Source organism: Megalops cyprinoides, chromosome 22, assembly GCF_013368585.1.
Source record: "Megalops cyprinoides isolate fMegCyp1 chromosome 22, fMegCyp1.pri, whole genome shotgun sequence".
NCBI classification, from domain to species: Eukaryota; Metazoa; Chordata; class Actinopteri; order Elopiformes; family Megalopidae; genus Megalops; species Megalops cyprinoides.
Window position 1 is genome coordinate 773,695 of NC_050604.1, and position 17,063 is coordinate 790,757.

Genomic DNA, 17,063 nt, shown 5'->3' on the forward strand with positions numbered 1-17,063 from the left:
TGTTTATTTTAATTGTTTCAAGCTAAATTTTACGTAGTTTATTTTTTTTTTATCTTATATGCTAGTACAACCACGGGCTAAAAACTACACGCCCCATGAAGCCACGGACCGTTCTCATTCTCGCTCTCCGGCCTTGCTAACTAGAGTGTGGCTAATCATCGCTATCAGCTATCGCGGAAGACGCTAACTTGCAAGCTCATCCTTAGCAGTCATCGCTATCAGCAAGCTCGTCGTTAGCAGCAATGGTGTCTCTTAGCCATATTCTCCTCTTCTTCAAGGATGAGACCCTAAGTTTTCAGCGGGGCGAAAATTATTATAAATCAGGGCATGTGGAGGAATTTAGTTGTTTTGAGGGCCATATCACCGGTTTGGTCAGGGTCAAGGGTTTGGTCAAGACCTACAGGGTGTTGGTGAGTGTAGGCCAGTGTAATGTTAGGTAGCATAGCTAACCAGCCAGCTAGCTAGCAAAGTCAGGTTACCTCATCATCACCCATCGAGCTTGCTAAGTGGACCGACTGTTAGGCCACGATTTTGAATGATGAAAAACGCCGGAAGCCTTTGAGACATATCTAGAGTCAGAAACACCTTTTTGTTTAAGCAGAAAGATAATTCTTCATACACGTGTAGATTTGGGCACTCGACTTGAGTGAAAATGCACATTTAGTAAGCTACATTTGATAGACGTCTCTCTGATGGTGTGCTTACAGAGTTAACCTTCACGGTTTCCATGATGTAAAGCTATGCCGTGGGGCATTTTGGAAACCTGAAAAATCTGCAGTCGTTCACATGTGTACGGTGGCTGCAGTCCAGGACAAAGTACTGAACCATTTTATAACGATTACGGTTGTCTGTTAGCTAGCTAACTACCAATCGTCGTCGTCGTCCACTAGCAAAACTATCTAGGGTCAAAGCCAACGGTTTTCTAAACGGAAGATCCCAGAATGCCCGCATGAGATGGTGGTATCTGATTCGTCAGGACGTTCCCCCCGCATTGCTCTATTGGATATGTCGTTCTAAAAGTGGACTACAACTCGAACTACAAGTCTTAAATCTTAACATTTTCGGAAAATATCGAAACATTTGATGAATCCAAATATATCCTCACACCGAACAGGTTAATTCAGGAAATTCTCAGCTCCTGAAATGAATCCGAACTTGAGAAAAGATGGATAGTGTGCGAAGCCCATTGTAATTTCCCATAGGGAATTTACTTCCGACACCAGCGAAGAACAAACGAAGTGATGACGTACCCACCTCGGTACTCTATTCCAGCGTTTCTCAAACCTCTCCTGGAGTACCCCCTGCCCTGCAGGTTTTAGATCTCTCCCTGCTCCAACACAGCTGATTCAAATGATCAGTTTGTTATTAAGCAGCTTCAGGAGGTCATAACGAGTGGATCATTTGAATCAGCTGTGTTGGAGCAGGGAGAGATCTAAAACCTGCAGGGCAGGGGGTACTCCAGGAGAGGTTTGAGAAACGCTGCTCTATTCTACCAAGGACTGAGTTCTTCGTTCAGACAATTTTCAAGGATGCATAGCGTGTAACCTCAGCGTCCTTAAAGAACCAACAATCCTATGCGCACGTACAAGAGTCTGTGGCGCGGAACTGAAGGCGGGACCTTTTCAATGATGCACACCTGCACACTCGCTAGACTGTTCCATTAACTTTCCTCCGAATGCTAGGAAGGAGTCTTGCCTAGCCTCTGAAGGACCTGACTTGGAAGGACCCGTCCTACCAAGGAAGCATCCTTGACTTTGAGAAACAGCCAGAGGCTTCCAAAAACATACGACCAGTGTCTGTCATGTATGGGCTATGTCTGCTTGGCAAAAATATCAGCACAGACCGGCTATTGGTGAAAGTGTCACACACCTGCTAGGCCTAGGGCAAAGTCAGGTCGAAAAAACAGATATTACGTTAAGCATTGGCGAGGTCGTTCAGTTTCTCGCGATAAACGAACTTGCTTTCCGTGAGTCAGGGAGAGGAAGAAAGTTTTTTTGTGTTATATATCTTTGCCTTAGGAGCCTATAGACTACACCAGTTGAGAATTAGTTTTATTTCAGATTTTTTCCAGTGTTCCAGAAGAAAACACAAGGCTATCTTACACCTGATATTCTTGTCTTAGCTACTAGGCTTGAAAATGTCGGCCTGTAATTCTGCATTAAGTTTGCTAGTACTGCACTCTGATCCTTAATTTTTGTAAATTTCATGTCTATCAAACTGCATTAATAACTGCAATTACAGTATAAATGGAAATAATCAGCAATTGTATTAATTTTTGTCATGTGGGAATAGCATGACTGTAGTTGCATTTACTATTGTATATGTGGGTGGGCCTACAGCTTTTATCTGAGTATTTTTGAATGAAAAGTAACCTGTGTTGTACAGGCAGGAAGAGAGGTTTTTGAGGTGTGGCTCTTTTTCATATTGGATATAGTTACCCACCCCACATATCCAAATGCCCACCCCAGGATGACATACTAGTAATGCCACTGTCCGTCACTAACGGCAACCAGACTCTCGTACTTCATAACAGTATTTTTCTTTTTTTGACATACTTTTCAAAAACATTTTTAGAATGTTGGGTGGCTAGAACAATGCAATTACTTCGGAAGATGACTCATGTTAAAAGGCTTACCTGCGCAATATAGTGACACCAAGTTAGGTGTGAACATTATATAGCATAATCTAGAATTGAAAATATCAATTTTATCAATATCACTTTGAGAGTAAAAAAATATACTGCACTCTTTTACAAAGATCAACACAGCCATACAAGATTCACATTTGAAATGTTATCGTAGAAGTTTTTTGTGTGCCTTGTGGTGCAAAGTAGCTGTTATACTGCAATAGAGAAAGTCAACCCCTGCCCACTATGTGGATGAAAAACAAATAAAAACTTTATTTAGTATTACGCTTGCTAGCTAGTTTGGAGTCCTATAGAATTTTCTACAGAATACCAAAAGGACTGTTTGCACTGAAATCCCATAGAATTATATTCCAGTAGGTTTTCATGTAGATTTCTGTGGAATTTTTTCTACTGGAAGTATATAGGATTTGTTACAGTTTCCCGCTGCATTCCAGTTGGGTTTCCAATTGCACTTTAACAATTTCATCTCCACCAATGATATAGCAATACTATTGACTATAACTGAAACCAGTTTAACTTGCATCTTTGTGCTTTCAAACACTAATGATAACACTGATATATTTATATAACACAAAACAAACCAGGAAATAATAACAGCAGTCAAACAGGTATTCCCTGGTATTCCTTATCTTTAATCAGACCAGTCGGGTAGGGGCGCCCTTTCAGCCATGTTCTCCTCACGGTTGCTTATATGAGTAATGGCTTGTGTAAGACTAATCTTTTCTATTTTAAACAGTGTACTGATGAACAATGTAGATGAGGCCACAATGAGCCAAATGATAAGTTTGGTAAATATTTTCATGATTCAGTTTTATTAAAGCTATGTCTTTGCAACTCTTAATTCAAATGAAAGCATGGATTTCTGCAAATATTTACTGCACATATTTACAGATTAATTTACTTTTCCATATGTCACTCAGCCAGCAGAAGCACAGCAAAGCACCCTGACTAAAAACTGCTTATCTGACTGCTTGTATACTATAAGTATTCATCACACCCTTTCCTAATGATTCACATTTACAAGATTTATAAAAATACCACCATTGTCTGCCTGGCACAAAATCCTGATTTAACCCACAATCAAACTGAACAAATTTGCAGTCATTTGGATTAGCCTAAATGTGACAACAACTTGAGGTTGTTTTCTTTGATGGTACCCTATGCAAAGTACATGGCCTCTGCCATTTAATATCATGATTAATGAAGCTTCCTTTGATGCATGAGGTGGGGCAGGGATTACATTGTACCATGAAAATAGGGCAACTGAGAAGGGATAAGCCTGTTTTGTTTTCCTCTTGAGTCTTCGGTAAAAAGTTTTGAATTAAACCTTGTGATGGCCTGAGTTATCTCTGTGTTTGAATTCACCCTGCTCCTTGTTACAGTTTCAGCATTTGATGTGAGACTATTAAAGACTGTCTGATAAAGTTTGTTATGTACAGCTGAGCTGAAAGTCCTTGCTTTGACTATACAGTGAGTGGAGGAGGTCTGGACCTAATTGGGTGCTATTATGTTCAGACTCAATATCAGCTGTAATCATCCACCACAATAGGGGTTAAGATGGATTTGATACGTTATGTATTTGTGCTTCATTACCTGCTTCATGACAGGTATTTATATATCCTTTCTGAGTGCCAGCTCATGCAGGGGTGAGGGAGATGACATTGCAGGTGTTTTGTTTTTTTTATTATTATTTTTTAATATATACAGTATATGCTTTGGATTGGATATGGATAAAATTCATGTAAGGGTGTTACTCAGCAAAGAGAAGGACAAGGTCCTCATCAGAGTAGGTATGGATGCCAAATGGCAAGCACTTGGGGAAGTGAGAAGGGAATACATTTACATTTGATACAGTGGTATGTTTCTTATGCATGGTTCCATGGGAACAAACAAAACAAAACAAACCGAAATACATTTTAACAAGATTACAAACAGGTCCTTCAGACATAAATGGGTCAACACATCTTGTGGAGAAACATTCTGGACCTTGGGTTTTGTGCCTCAAATGCTTTAACATCCTGTTGTGCATATATGTGAGAGCTTTGGTGATCAATGCAAGGAAATGCAGGAGATTTCTTACAGAGTTGACTCTGCGTGGTCGAGGTGTACGCAGCATAGTATGGTAATCTGCAAATGGGTGCTGGGGTGCTGAGGCTCTTCGACATGGCGCTCAGGATAGGCACATTTCCTGATCTACACTGTAGCACAATAGATGGGGGTATACACCTTTAAGTTTGGCAACACCCTGTCATTAAAATACACCGTAGAAGAAGAAACACCCACGTTCAAGTTACGCTTTTTTGGCGAGAGGTGATAGTTCGACGTGGAGTGTGTAAGCTTGGCGGCTCAGTTTGTTGGTGTAGCGGCATCAGACTTATTAATAATTTTGCTAAATATAAAAGTCGGTTTCCGCTATCAGAATCGTTGTGTCGGCTTGTATGACGCGGCTACAGCTAACTAGCTTGCATTAAAAAGAAAAAGAGTGTTATAAACATCGAATAATGTCTGTTTCGTGCAGCTGTGGTCAACGTGTGATGAAGCTCAATCAGCAAATATCAGTGATGAGAAAAGAAATAAAAAATCTCAGGTAATGTCAAATGTGTTTAGTGGCATAGATGTAGCTAGCTAGGTAATACAGCGGTAAGTACCTTACAGCGGTATTTAACTAGTTAGCGAGCAAACCAACTAAAGAGTTCGCCAGTAAACTAGGCAGTTAACGTAGTGTAGCAGTCTTAGCGATCGTATGTAGTTAACACTGTTCTTGAATTAGCGTTATGGTCAGATATTGTTAAAAATCGACAAATTGCTAATGTGGGGGAAAAGCAAGCTGGATGTTTGACAATTGTTACGATTTGTGAGAGCTAGTCTGTAGCTACCTATAGCAACAGCAGTTTATATTAATTTTACAAATGAAGGTAATCTGTAGTGGTTTATGGATCGCTTATTGCCATGATACCTAATAGTTTTGTGTTTGTGTCTTTCTGACGAAAAAATATTCATTTGTAGGCAAATGATCGAAAGTGCTGGGCGCAATCACAAGAAGCACTTGACCTCCCTTCAGTCTGTCTTGAATAATGTTCAACAGGAGGGGGCACTCGGGAGACCTCAACATAAAGAGAAAGTGAGGGAAGACCTTTCCTTAGAGCAAGGTGCAGTATGTCAACATAAGTACAAATATTGTTCTCAGCACTGGCACAAATGCTTGTTCTTTGTAGTATTGCCAATCTGCGTGTAACAGCTGGAGTGAGATTTTTGATATTGGGGGAACTTCGTCTACTGTAAAAAAGTGTGGCAGTTCTATGTGGAAATGATACATATACTCTTTTCATATCTCATTAACAGTGGTGGACTGTGCCTGTCAGACCTGGGCCTTCACTAGGCACCTCCCAAGAAATAATCTATTCAAGATCATAAATGAAACATACAGACAATGTACATGGGCGGATTTTTTTTGACCAATTTTCTCTTACCAGTGCTTTTCATTTGAGGATGAAATCCATCCTCCTTTCCTTTGGAATAAAATGTTCAATAACCCATTCGTAAAGCAGATCCTTGGCATTCAAATCCAAAAGAAGTTGCTTTTCAATAGCTACAAATGCCAATGCAGAGAGTTGGGACTGTCCTCTTGTATTCCTTGTGCATGTTTTGTCCATTTTAAAGCTAAAAATGTCCCTTCTGTGGAGACAGAAATTGTTAAAACTAAATGTTGGTGCATATAGTTGATGCATGCTGTCACTGGGTCCTTTATGTTGGAGGAAGAGGGAGAGGTCAGGTTGGTTCTTTCCCTGAAAATCTAAGATGGAGTACTTCACATTGTTTTCATCAGTGGTCACAGTGTGGCTCATAGCTATCTGCCAGGCTTAAGAAGGCAGTTTCAGGGAATGTAATCTTTAAAGCTACTGAACTGTTGTGGGTCCAGAAGAGAAAATAATGCAAGTTGTTTGTGATGTTCTAACCAATTGTCATGTGATTTAGAATATGGTTGAGAACATCTCTGTATAGCTTCTAATAGTGCGAACAAGAATCTCCATGGGTTCTCCGTACACTTGGTGCACTGGTTTCCTGCATTGTCTCATCATATATTTGATGAAAATATTCCTTCTGCTCCTCAATGCAAATTCAAAACTCCTTTCCACCCTGGTCAGATGAAACTACTTGTCAACTCTCTGTAAAATGTTGAGAACATCTGCCTGGGAAAAATGTCATTACAAGTTGAAAATAAAAACACCAGCTCACAACCAGTGTTGAAGTAATATTCCATATAGTTGGTGCCACTTATGGCAGTCACATCTGACATGTTTCATCAAGTAGCTTTTGCAGGCTGATTGAGCCAGAGATCAGTAGACATTGGGGATCCTTTCTTGGCTGTGTCCAGCTTATTATTAAACGATGATCTAGAAAAGGGCACAGATAATAAATCTTTTCCTTTCCACCTTTTACCATTTAAATTTGCTAGCTATCTACATACACTCTGTCAGTGGTCTCAGCATGCATCCTCAGATGCTGTGTACGGCACTGGCATAGTAGGGCCTTCTAGAATACTCTGGAACCATTGGAAGTCTGAAGGACTATGCTTGTGGGTGACAAATCTGATTGGTTGATTGAATTGTAAATCCAGAATTATGTTTTCATTCAGTTTTATGGTTAGGATATTATACTGAGACATCGAATACCTTGGAGGGATCTAGATATTTAATACTGAAGAAAATCATTCTGATTGGTTGCATTTTTCTTCCAACATACAGAACCGTCCAATGTGTGCACAGAAACCTGCAGAAATAAGACAATGCAGCACTGTAATATTACAGATAACACACAACAAGGGATTTATTGAATGAATTCAATAGAAATGTTTTTTTTTTTCATTCTCTAAATACCTTGAAGGCCCTGACCACTCCTTATTTCATACTGACAGTTCACTCTTATTCTCTTATGTAGATTTTTTTTTCCCCAGACATTTTGCTTGACTGTTTAGCATCATCAAGTTGACTTCTTTGTGTCGGTACATCACTTTTATCCAAAGCAACTTGTAGGCCAAGTGCAGATAATAAGGGTAACACAGTCAACAAACTGAGTCAAAAGTAACACAATTTGTTCTGCCACCACCACAATGATATGAGCTCAAAGCAGAGTATAGGCTGCAGAATATCAATAATCAGTGTCTTACAAATATTATTTTTGTGCATTTGTCCTGAGGAATCAAAGTTTTGAACTTGTTGAACACATTGAATTAAAATAAATGGAACCGGTCATTTTTAAATAGGCTAAAAGAACAGACTAAACTCAAATTATTTTTTTGTAGGTTATCGGTTCTGTTGTGTGCTGGTAGCACACAAACTTTGCTGTTAACAGGTGTCATTTCCTCACCACCACATCAGGGGATCTGCTGGTGAGGAACCCTCATGTTGGACAAAAATGTGTATAGATTGACACATACACTTATTGGAAAATGTTGCAAAAAAAACCTGAAGTTATTGCAAAACATTGCATACTTGGAAGCATGCAGTTATTTTGGTCTCATTGGTCCAAACAGGATCTAACACCCTTTTTTAACTTTACATTTTCTGTTCTGGATTCTGCTTGATATCATAGATGGAAGTCCAGATACATATGGTTGTTTATTACCTTTTCAGAATGCTGCTTGTCTCTCCATACATATGTGTGTCTGTGCACACTGTCTCACAGAAAGTTATGAAATATAGCTGAAACTATATTATGATGTTCCTCACATTTAACTTGTGTGAAGTGTCATGGGTGTGGCTCGGTATAGTGGTTATTGTATTAGATGCTATCATTTCATTAATTGTTTGTTTGCCTTGTATCCTAGGAAGTATTCAGACTGTTCCCATTGGGTACATCAGCTGTTGCTTTTCCGCAAAAAACGGCACCCCACGGCAGCCCACCATCTGCGACTCCTCTCGTGCCACCCTGAAAATAAACAAGACTGTTTTCAGCAACCCACAGCATGCGCTCACAGGGCTGGAGCAGTACTCGCATGTCTGGTGAGAACAGCTTTCTGAGTAATAAACTGTGGAATATATTGTGCATTATGACCAATTTCCTTGGCTCAAAAAAAAACAAAGATGACTGGCTGTAAAGGGCAGTTAGTTCCTCACCTAGGTGAGTGCTGGTGAGTGAGTATACAAAAAAAACAACAAAAAACAGTTCAGTGACACAAAGGTGAACTCTCCTGACTCTTGGGTCTCCTTTTAGGCCAGCTTTGTCTTCTAGAATTCAACAGTGACTGGAGCCACAGTGGGGGGTTGTTTGACATTTGTTTAGTTAGTATTTTATTCAAAAGTGATGTCACAGAGGTAGCAGTCGAACATGCCAACAGGTTCAGAGGCATAGGCTATAGGGTTAGCAGTGACAAACTCAATACATCTATCTGTTTCAATATCAATGATTTCCATCTTCATCACGAGAGTAGCAGCAGCAGAAATGGCAGTCAATGGCAGACATTGATGCATACTTAACTGGTGACCCAATGCTGTTCTGGTAGAAAGTACTTCAGCTGGTCTTTAAATGGGAGTTACAGCTGAAAATTTCCAGGCACTGGTGAAAATGTTTCATAAGGGAATGTTATAGAATGGGTTAGAATGTTTTTTAGGAAGTTTTTGCGTAGGCAAAATACATCCTTTTAAGATCTTGTCAACATCATTACTTGGACGGATCTCTAGACCTAAAATTTATGTTCTGCATTAGATTTGCATAATCATATAACTTAAAAAAACATTAACATAATTACCTATGTTTCCACTCCAGGTGATTTGTTCTCCATTTCCTATATGTAATATTTTGAATTCAGTCTTTTCTATTCGGCAACTGCTATTGTTCCTATTAAGCCTAGTAAGCCCATATTATTTTTTGCAGAAAGTCTGCCGGTATTTTTCTCTTGCATTTCTTGGGGCAAATAAATATCTCACTTGAGGTGTGCACTACAAGTTTTGTACTGTACTCTTTACTGCTCCTACTGCTTGGTCATCCCGTCAGAGAATAGAATAGCTTTGTTCTGCGAGGCGTAGGGGTGGGAATAACAGCCAACCCCTCTAAGGCACTCTGCGATTTGTTTGGCAACTGCAAGTTGCTCAGGTAATCAGCAGAGTACTGCCTATCCTCCAATGAGCACCCACTCTGCTGTAGTGCTCTTTATGATTTGCAGTGCAAAAACTAGCTGCTCAGAGGACTGCAATTCATCTGGCCTCAGCAATCGTGTGAGTGCGGACGTTTTTGCAGTGAGACAAGCCTAATCTACAGTGTACAGCTGCTGATTCAAAACAAGCTTGTGTAAAAGGGAAAAACATTTTTTAAAGAAAGATTAGATTGAAGTCACACAAAATCCAACTTGTGCAGTTGGCTTCCAAATGGTAACCCTTACACATTTTTTATTTATGCCTTGACAGGATTATATTTCTCTTCCATAAGAATGGCCACCTGGGCTACAAGGCCAAGGTGAAGCCTCCGAGACTGAACGGCCAGAGGATTGGGGTGTTCTCCACTCGCAGTCCCCATCGCCCCAACGCCCTGGGCCTGACTTTGGCTACACTGGACAGTGTCTCAGGTCAGCGTCTGAAACCCAGAACTGACTGCTTACATTGTAACCTTTTGACCATTAAGCAAAAACAAAAAGACAGTCACTTTGTGACATTGTTATGACTTTTATTTCGCACAACTTGTGTAGCGGGTGATGTATACTGCATCTGAGATATTAACATTGGAAATGGATAACTTACCTGGCAGTGTACACAGCAGCATTTAAGATGTGGTTACAGGGAAAAGACATGCTCCTGGGCATGTACCTCTGTCATACATATTAGGTGAGACAACCAACACACCTACGGGGAGTGCTTAATGCACTGATGATTAAATCCCAGCCTCTGTATCACGTGTGTAGATTTAAATGAGACTGCCTGTTTTTTATGTGTTCTGTAAGATATTGCTGTAACTTGACAGATTGCACAGTTTTGTGTGTTGTGATGTCCAGATAGCAATATATCTGAAAGGTCATATGTTCCAATTGGGGGTAACCTGTAAGGCAAAGGGTATATAAGCCATTCACTTTGCAAGACCCTGGGAAGGGAGCTGGAGCCTGAGACTGCAATAAGTCTGTTTATAAGTCTGCTCAGTAGTGTGAGTTTGGTTTTTTGTCATTGTTGTTGCTGAGCAGTGTCAGTGTGGCACTGTGTGTATAACTGTATATGCTTTTCCCCCTAAACTGTATACATATATTTCACCTCTGCTCCTGTACCTTTCTGTAAAAAACACTGTATATTTGGATTCCTGCATTTCCAGCCACCTTTCTTGGCTGTGTGTACCCCACTACCTTGTGACAGTGAGACTGTGTATTTGATATTGGCTATATTGTGTTTTTGGCACTGACCCCATATTCCATATATCTTTTTTTTGCAGGTGATACACTTCATCTGTCAGGCATTGACATGATTGCTGGAACGCCTGTTCTTGATGTAAAACCATACATTCCGGACTATGACTCTCCACGTACCAGGACAGATTTTGATTTAGAGGAAAATGATGGCGTCACTATGTGTTCAGATGGGGTGGACATGCAGACTGATGCAAGAAATTCTCTCATCACTTCAGATAGTGAGGAAGTGACTCCAGAAGAGGAAGAGGAGCAGGTTTTTAGCCCAGATGCTAGGGCATCCATTTTAAAGGAGATATCTGATGGCCACCCTCAGATGAATGACATGACTGCTGTCCTGAGGGAGGTTAAGAACTATATCAATCAGAGAGAAAGTGCAGAAGAAAAGTCTTCTCTCCGAGACCACTCAAGGGTTCAAACTCATGGAAGTCAAAGATGTGAGCCCTATGCAGAAATGTATTACAACAAAGCGTCTGTCAGTAAGATTGCCGCCTGGATCAGGGATCCTCCAGTATCTGCACTAGCTGTCCGCTTTACCCAACATGCTGAGCGGGACCTGAAAGAGTTTCAGCCCCCCGGTAAACAAGGTACGTCCGCACCAGTACCAGGATTCTCTTCCCTAACTTTTCATACTGATCACATGATCACAGGTTACTACTCTGGAACATAAAGTTGAATTCATATTTACAATGTTAAAGTTGTTTTTGTTGAAAGATGCCAACATGAACCAATTATTGGAAAGTTTAATATTTAGATTCTTTGAATTTCTCAGTTGAAAATCTTGCTGTATGAATACTGTTCTCACCAGTTCGATAATCTAAAATTCAAGGGGAATTTTATTGCTGTTGACTGTAAAAAGATCCAAATGTCACTAATAACATTAGTACACATGTGTATATGTATTCAGAATGAGACAGTTGTACTTTTTTCAGTATCTGTATTGTAAGGGGACCAGAAGTGAGACATGGTGTTGTACAAGAAAATGATGGCCCAAACACAATGTAATTCCAAAAACCATAGACCAAAGACCATAGGAATTTTTGTGTCAGGTATACACTGCCCACAGCAATGGCACAAAAACAAAAAAGAAAGTAAAAAAGAAAACAAATCCTAACTCAGTTTGGAGCCTACCTGCATCTCCCTGAGTCTGTCACTACTGGCCAGCTAAGATGGTTCCCAGTGAAGGAAATAAATCTAAATCAGCAGGCAAGAGTGTAGTCAAAGACAATCCAGGATCGCACAACAATAGAGTTTCTCATAAAAAGTTATTCAGTACATAGATTCAGTCGTCAACTTAGTCCAAGTTCTACTTGTTCCCTCCACACTTTTGTGCCTCAACAGCACACAGAGAGATTGGGGAGCCTTAAATATGCCAGGGGAGAGTTCACTGGCAACAGGCATTGGGCTGGCTAGAAGATGTGGTCTGGCTCCACTCAGAGAATGCCTGAGAATGGAGCCACTCTCCAGGCACATAGCACCCTTCCACCACCACTCCCCTGGTCCCATTACAGTATGAACAGTTTAATTGCATGAACATATCATTTTTTTGTCTGATGTTGATGATCGGACCTGTTTGTGTGCGTGTCTATGTGTGCGCGCATGTATGTGTGTGTACCTGCACATGTCTATGTGCATATGTGGGTGCATATTGTCCAGTGTCAGGAAGGCCCAGTTTCCAGTTCCTGCAGGGCCCAGAGGAGGCAGCGGCTGCCATCAGAGCAGTGCTGCGTGCTGATCCGCGCTCCGTGTATCGCCGCACTCGCTGCCTGGACAAGCTGTTCCACTTCACCATTGACACAGCTCATATCACCTGCTGGTTTGGAGAGGACTTTGCTGAAGTGCTCAGGGTTCGGTCAGCTGCGTGCACCCAGGCCTTTGAAATGACAGCAGGTGCTGCTGATTAAGGAAAACTGCACATCTGCTGCTCTGCAGCACAGCCTGGAGGTACCCCATCTCATCTGTTCACATTCTTTTAGGCATGTCGGTAAGTGGGGTATAAATGAGTGAACGCATGTAAATTGCAACTGTAATAAATGTGTACTATTTTATCAATGCATCAAGAACAGGAAAGGTAAGAACTTAAGGACTGAATTTTTAAGCAATAGGAACAGACTCCCACTGTTAGTGCTAGGATGCCTAAAAGTCCTATTGACAGTTTCCTAGTCAGGACTCTGTGTAAGAGAGAAAGTACCATGTCAACAAAACAGAATATTTAAATCAATCACAAGTAACTTTCTTTTCATTTCATTTCATCCTGTAATGGTTATGTACAGATATTATGTGAATTCCTGTTGAAAGTCTTACTGCCATGACACAAAAGTAAAAACATTGCTAAGTGTTTGTTTTACCTGTGCTTGATCATTTGCACTGACAGTTTACTGTGCAAATATTCTTATACAGCAGAGATTTATCTTCCTACTTTTGTGACAAGAAATTTAAGGATTAGTCAGCAGGAAGTTGGGGAGTATACTACATACATACATACTACAGTATACTGCTGTAGATTTACTACCACAGCCATTCCCCTTTCCAGTAGCAAAAGGGAATCATGCTTCAGCCCTTCTTTGTTAATGTGTGTTTGTACATGAGTGAGTGAGAGGGGTTCAAAGTAAAGTCAGAATAATACGGAGGACTAGAAGACAGTCATATAGCAGACCACTCGTGTGGTTTTAGTATCAGTTTGAAAACTTTGGGACATGGTGAGGAATTGCATCCTAGCATTTTGAATTGGAATGAATCTCCTTCAGGTCATACTGAATGGCGAGGAAGATTGTGGAGCGGGAGCAAATGTCAATGCCAGAGATGGTGAGAGCAGGACACATCTGATGATCTGCGGCTTACATGATGGAGAGTCGTGGGCATGGCCAGGATGCCGTGCATCCGCAGGGGGCATGTTGGGCTGTGCGACGCAGAGGGATGCTCCGTTTTCACCCGCAAACCGCCAGCTTTAGCCTGTATAGCAATGACATCCATATCATAGAGTAAGAGATAACGTTTTCTTATTTAGTGCATGTTTCAAAAAGGACAGACACTCGTGTAGACAACAAGGTTTTGCATGAGCCACTGCAGGCTACAGCAAAGTGAGCAGTGTTGCACTATTTCGTTTTTGGGCTGTTTGCCCAAAGGTTAGCATAATACATTGATTGCAAGGCATAGGCCTATTGTATCTTAGCCTAATAGTGTCTGGGTCTAGGCTACTAAATAAACATACAAATTGTTCCAAATGGTGTTCTCTATTGTTGAATAGCAGCAAAACAAGTAACCCTTCATTAAAGACATGAACTCTCACTCTCTCTCTCTGTCTCACACACACACACACACACACACACACACACACACACACAAACGATGCATCCTTCATATCTTAACGGTGAACTTTAACAAAATAGTAGCCTACATGTGTAGGTCTATACTGTCTGATTCAGGTTTGATGTACCTGTCTTATGGCCATCATATTTGTACAATGCCTCACAACTCAAGCAGATATAATCTGTAATGTCATCGGACAAGACAACCTGCCCGAATCTCTCCCATACCTTACTTTTTTGGCTCACTTTGCGTGCAACCTTCTCTGTTCTCTGATTAAGTCTGCCATATCGTCAGTGGTAGCCTCTTCTTTCTGACCAAAAAAAAAAACAAAGAGTTTTGGCAGTGTATAATCTAAACAAAAAGCTATGAATACCCCTTAGGGAAAAAAAACTCGTAGGTAAAGCCTATTATCAACACTCTAAAACACATGCATTGACCAAAAGCACAATCGCAAATTGATGATAAAGCTGCTGATAAGCTATTAGGCCAGGATATAATTATAAATTATGCCCTGGCCTAATGCATTATAAATTATAGTCTGGGTGCAGAGAGATGTGTGATAGATCCAGGTTACTTTATAGTTCGGTAATGCAGATTATTGACAGCCAGGGCATAAGAGGGCCTGCACCCTCCGGTGTGTGTGTGTGTGTGTTTGAGAGAGAGAGAGAGAGAACGACAGAAAGAGAGGAAGAGAAGGTGGAAGGTGGATTAGTAATCACAGCCTTGCCCAGAGCAATTTGGAGAGCCTATAATGCAAAGCCTATTGCATGCAATGTTTCTGTAAGTTATTTATAACTTAGTCGGAACGCTGCTTTGTCAGTTTTTGACCCAACCCACCCGAACCCGTGATATTTTCTAGTAAGCTTACCCGAACCCGCACTACCAAGCAAGGTCAAGATGGACATGCAGCTGTGACCACTGTTACTGTTGTCTGGAGTCATGGTCCTCAGCACAGCCCAGCCCAGGTTAAAGCATCTACCTGTATCTCTCAGCACAGAGCAGCCCAGGTTCTGGCCTCACAGCATGTGAAAAATACCAGTTGGCAGCTTATAAAAGACATACTGTACAAGACATTACTGGAGGATCTCTGGACAAAGAGACAGGCATTTTACAAATATCATGGACCTGAACTGACCTCAGTGGCAAAAGAGTTGCCTGCAGTGGCTAAGATAGAGAGTGCAGCACAGACGGCCTCTACCAGGAGTTGTCCTCTCCCTGGGAACTGGAGGCTGGAACATGAGTCTGATGGAGGTCCTGCACATGCAGATCAGCCGCTCTTACCACTCGTGGGCCCAGCCATAGCCACGACCACTGCACAGAAGAAAGTTAGAAAGATGTCCCTGGATACCACTGGCGACACCTCACAGAAGGAATTCCACCGCCACCTCAGCCTGCACTTCATCTCGCTGCTACTTCTCAGCAGCATCTGCTGTGCCAGTGTGCCTGTCCTAGAGAGTATGGGAGCCGGAAGAACCACCCCAAAGCCCTCTGTGCTGATCCTGACCCTGAAAAAGACAGCCTTATAATCACAGTGTTTAGTGTCTTGGTTTTCAGGTAGGGACCTTAAAAGTGTGATCTTAAGATCAGTAAACCTAAGTTATGGAAAATTCCATCAGCTTACTTTATAAAATGTTTGAGTGTCTTGAAGTTTTATTTTATTCTATTTACACTATTCTCATTACAGTGTTTGGGTATTTATTATGTCTGACCAAAGTATGTTTATATTTGTTTAAAATGATTTTCTCTTCAGAAAATTAAATGTGATGTTAGAGCCTAATGAGAAAATAAAACTGCATGTATTCCGTAACACAGAACATATTGTTTTTCTTTGAACCAATCAGAAAGAGACTGTTTTATACAATGTCACCATGTAATATTAGATAATTCAGAAAAATACAACTTCCTCGAAATATTAAGGTAGTCAATGCAAATGATAAATTTGCTTCTGAACCATAATCAGTGGAGAACCCAGCCTTATTTGGTGGATTACAAAACTGATAAATTTAATTGCTAAGGTGAAGCCATGTCATTTTTTCTCCAAAATGATCACAATTGTTCCCAATATGCAGAATTATTTCCATCCATGGTTCAGGAATTAATTCAAATGAATGAAAATAAAATGTTTTATAGGTAACATAAGTATTATATGACCAAATGCATTTGAATAAAGTGTGTATGTATTTATTTAGAGCAAATCATACTCAAATTTCTTCAATCCGGAAAAGACAAGGACTGCGAGTAGCACTGCAAAGATTGCCCTGTATATATTTTTCAATGTCTAGCTCTGGTTGTAAGATGAAGGTTGCGACACCTCTGAAGAAATAAAAATCTGCTATCCTTCTTCCTATAATCCTATTTATTAAAGGAGTAAAGTATTTGTGCAGACCAACGCCATATATCAACTGATGAATGGCAGCTTTCTTTACCCTGCATTTTTCACAGACAATCCCCCCTCTTTATTTATTTATTAATGGGGTAACTAGTTCGTGTATTGTGTCTTATGTCAAACCGTTTAGCTAACATTACAGTACATTCATTCGTTAGCTGTTAATAACAGTGCACCTGGCTGTTCTCAGAGTAGCTCTTCCAAATTTCGTCTCTTCTATCGTTAATTTTTATAGTCTATTCATCACTGCGCAACGTATTTAAGCAATCTAGAATTCAGCACTGCGTCAAGACAACATAATACTTTGGATTTGTATGCTCATTACGAATGAAACGGGG

At 40.6% G+C, this 17,063-nt stretch overlaps 1 protein-coding gene and 1 long non-coding RNA gene across 3 annotated transcripts in view; one reads left to right on the plus strand and one right to left on the minus strand.

Moving 5' to 3' along the window:
• trmo (tRNA methyltransferase O) overlaps positions 1-13,846 on the plus strand; it is a 24,707-nt gene extending 10,861 nt beyond the window's left edge. The window contains exons 1-7 of one of the 2 annotated variants that reach the window (XM_036517159.1): positions 4,986-5,234; positions 5,654-5,796; positions 8,475-8,649; positions 10,051-10,208; positions 11,057-11,617; positions 12,687-12,974; positions 13,778-13,846. In XM_036517159.1, coding sequence (XP_036373052.1) covers positions 5,149-5,234; positions 5,654-5,796; positions 8,475-8,649; positions 10,051-10,208; positions 11,057-11,617; positions 12,687-12,934 — 1,371 coding nt within the window. In that variant the 5' untranslated portion in view covers positions 4,986-5,148 and the 3' untranslated portion in view covers positions 12,935-12,974; positions 13,778-13,846. Of the gene's footprint in view, positions 1-4,985; positions 5,235-5,653; positions 5,797-8,474; positions 8,650-10,050; positions 10,209-11,056; positions 11,618-12,686; positions 12,975-13,777 lie in introns of those variants that run through there. The other variant, XM_036517160.1, reaches the window with a different exon arrangement.
• A 60-nt stretch (positions 13,847-13,906) lies between these two features.
• LOC118769828 lies at positions 13,907-15,986 on the minus strand. Its single transcript, XR_005004517.1, has 3 exons — positions 15,475-15,986; positions 14,567-14,649; positions 13,907-13,982 (listed from the first exon to the last, which is right to left on the minus strand). It is a non-coding gene; the product is annotated as an uncharacterized LOC118769828 (long non-coding RNA).
• Between the last annotated feature and the right edge of the window lie 1,077 nt (positions 15,987-17,063).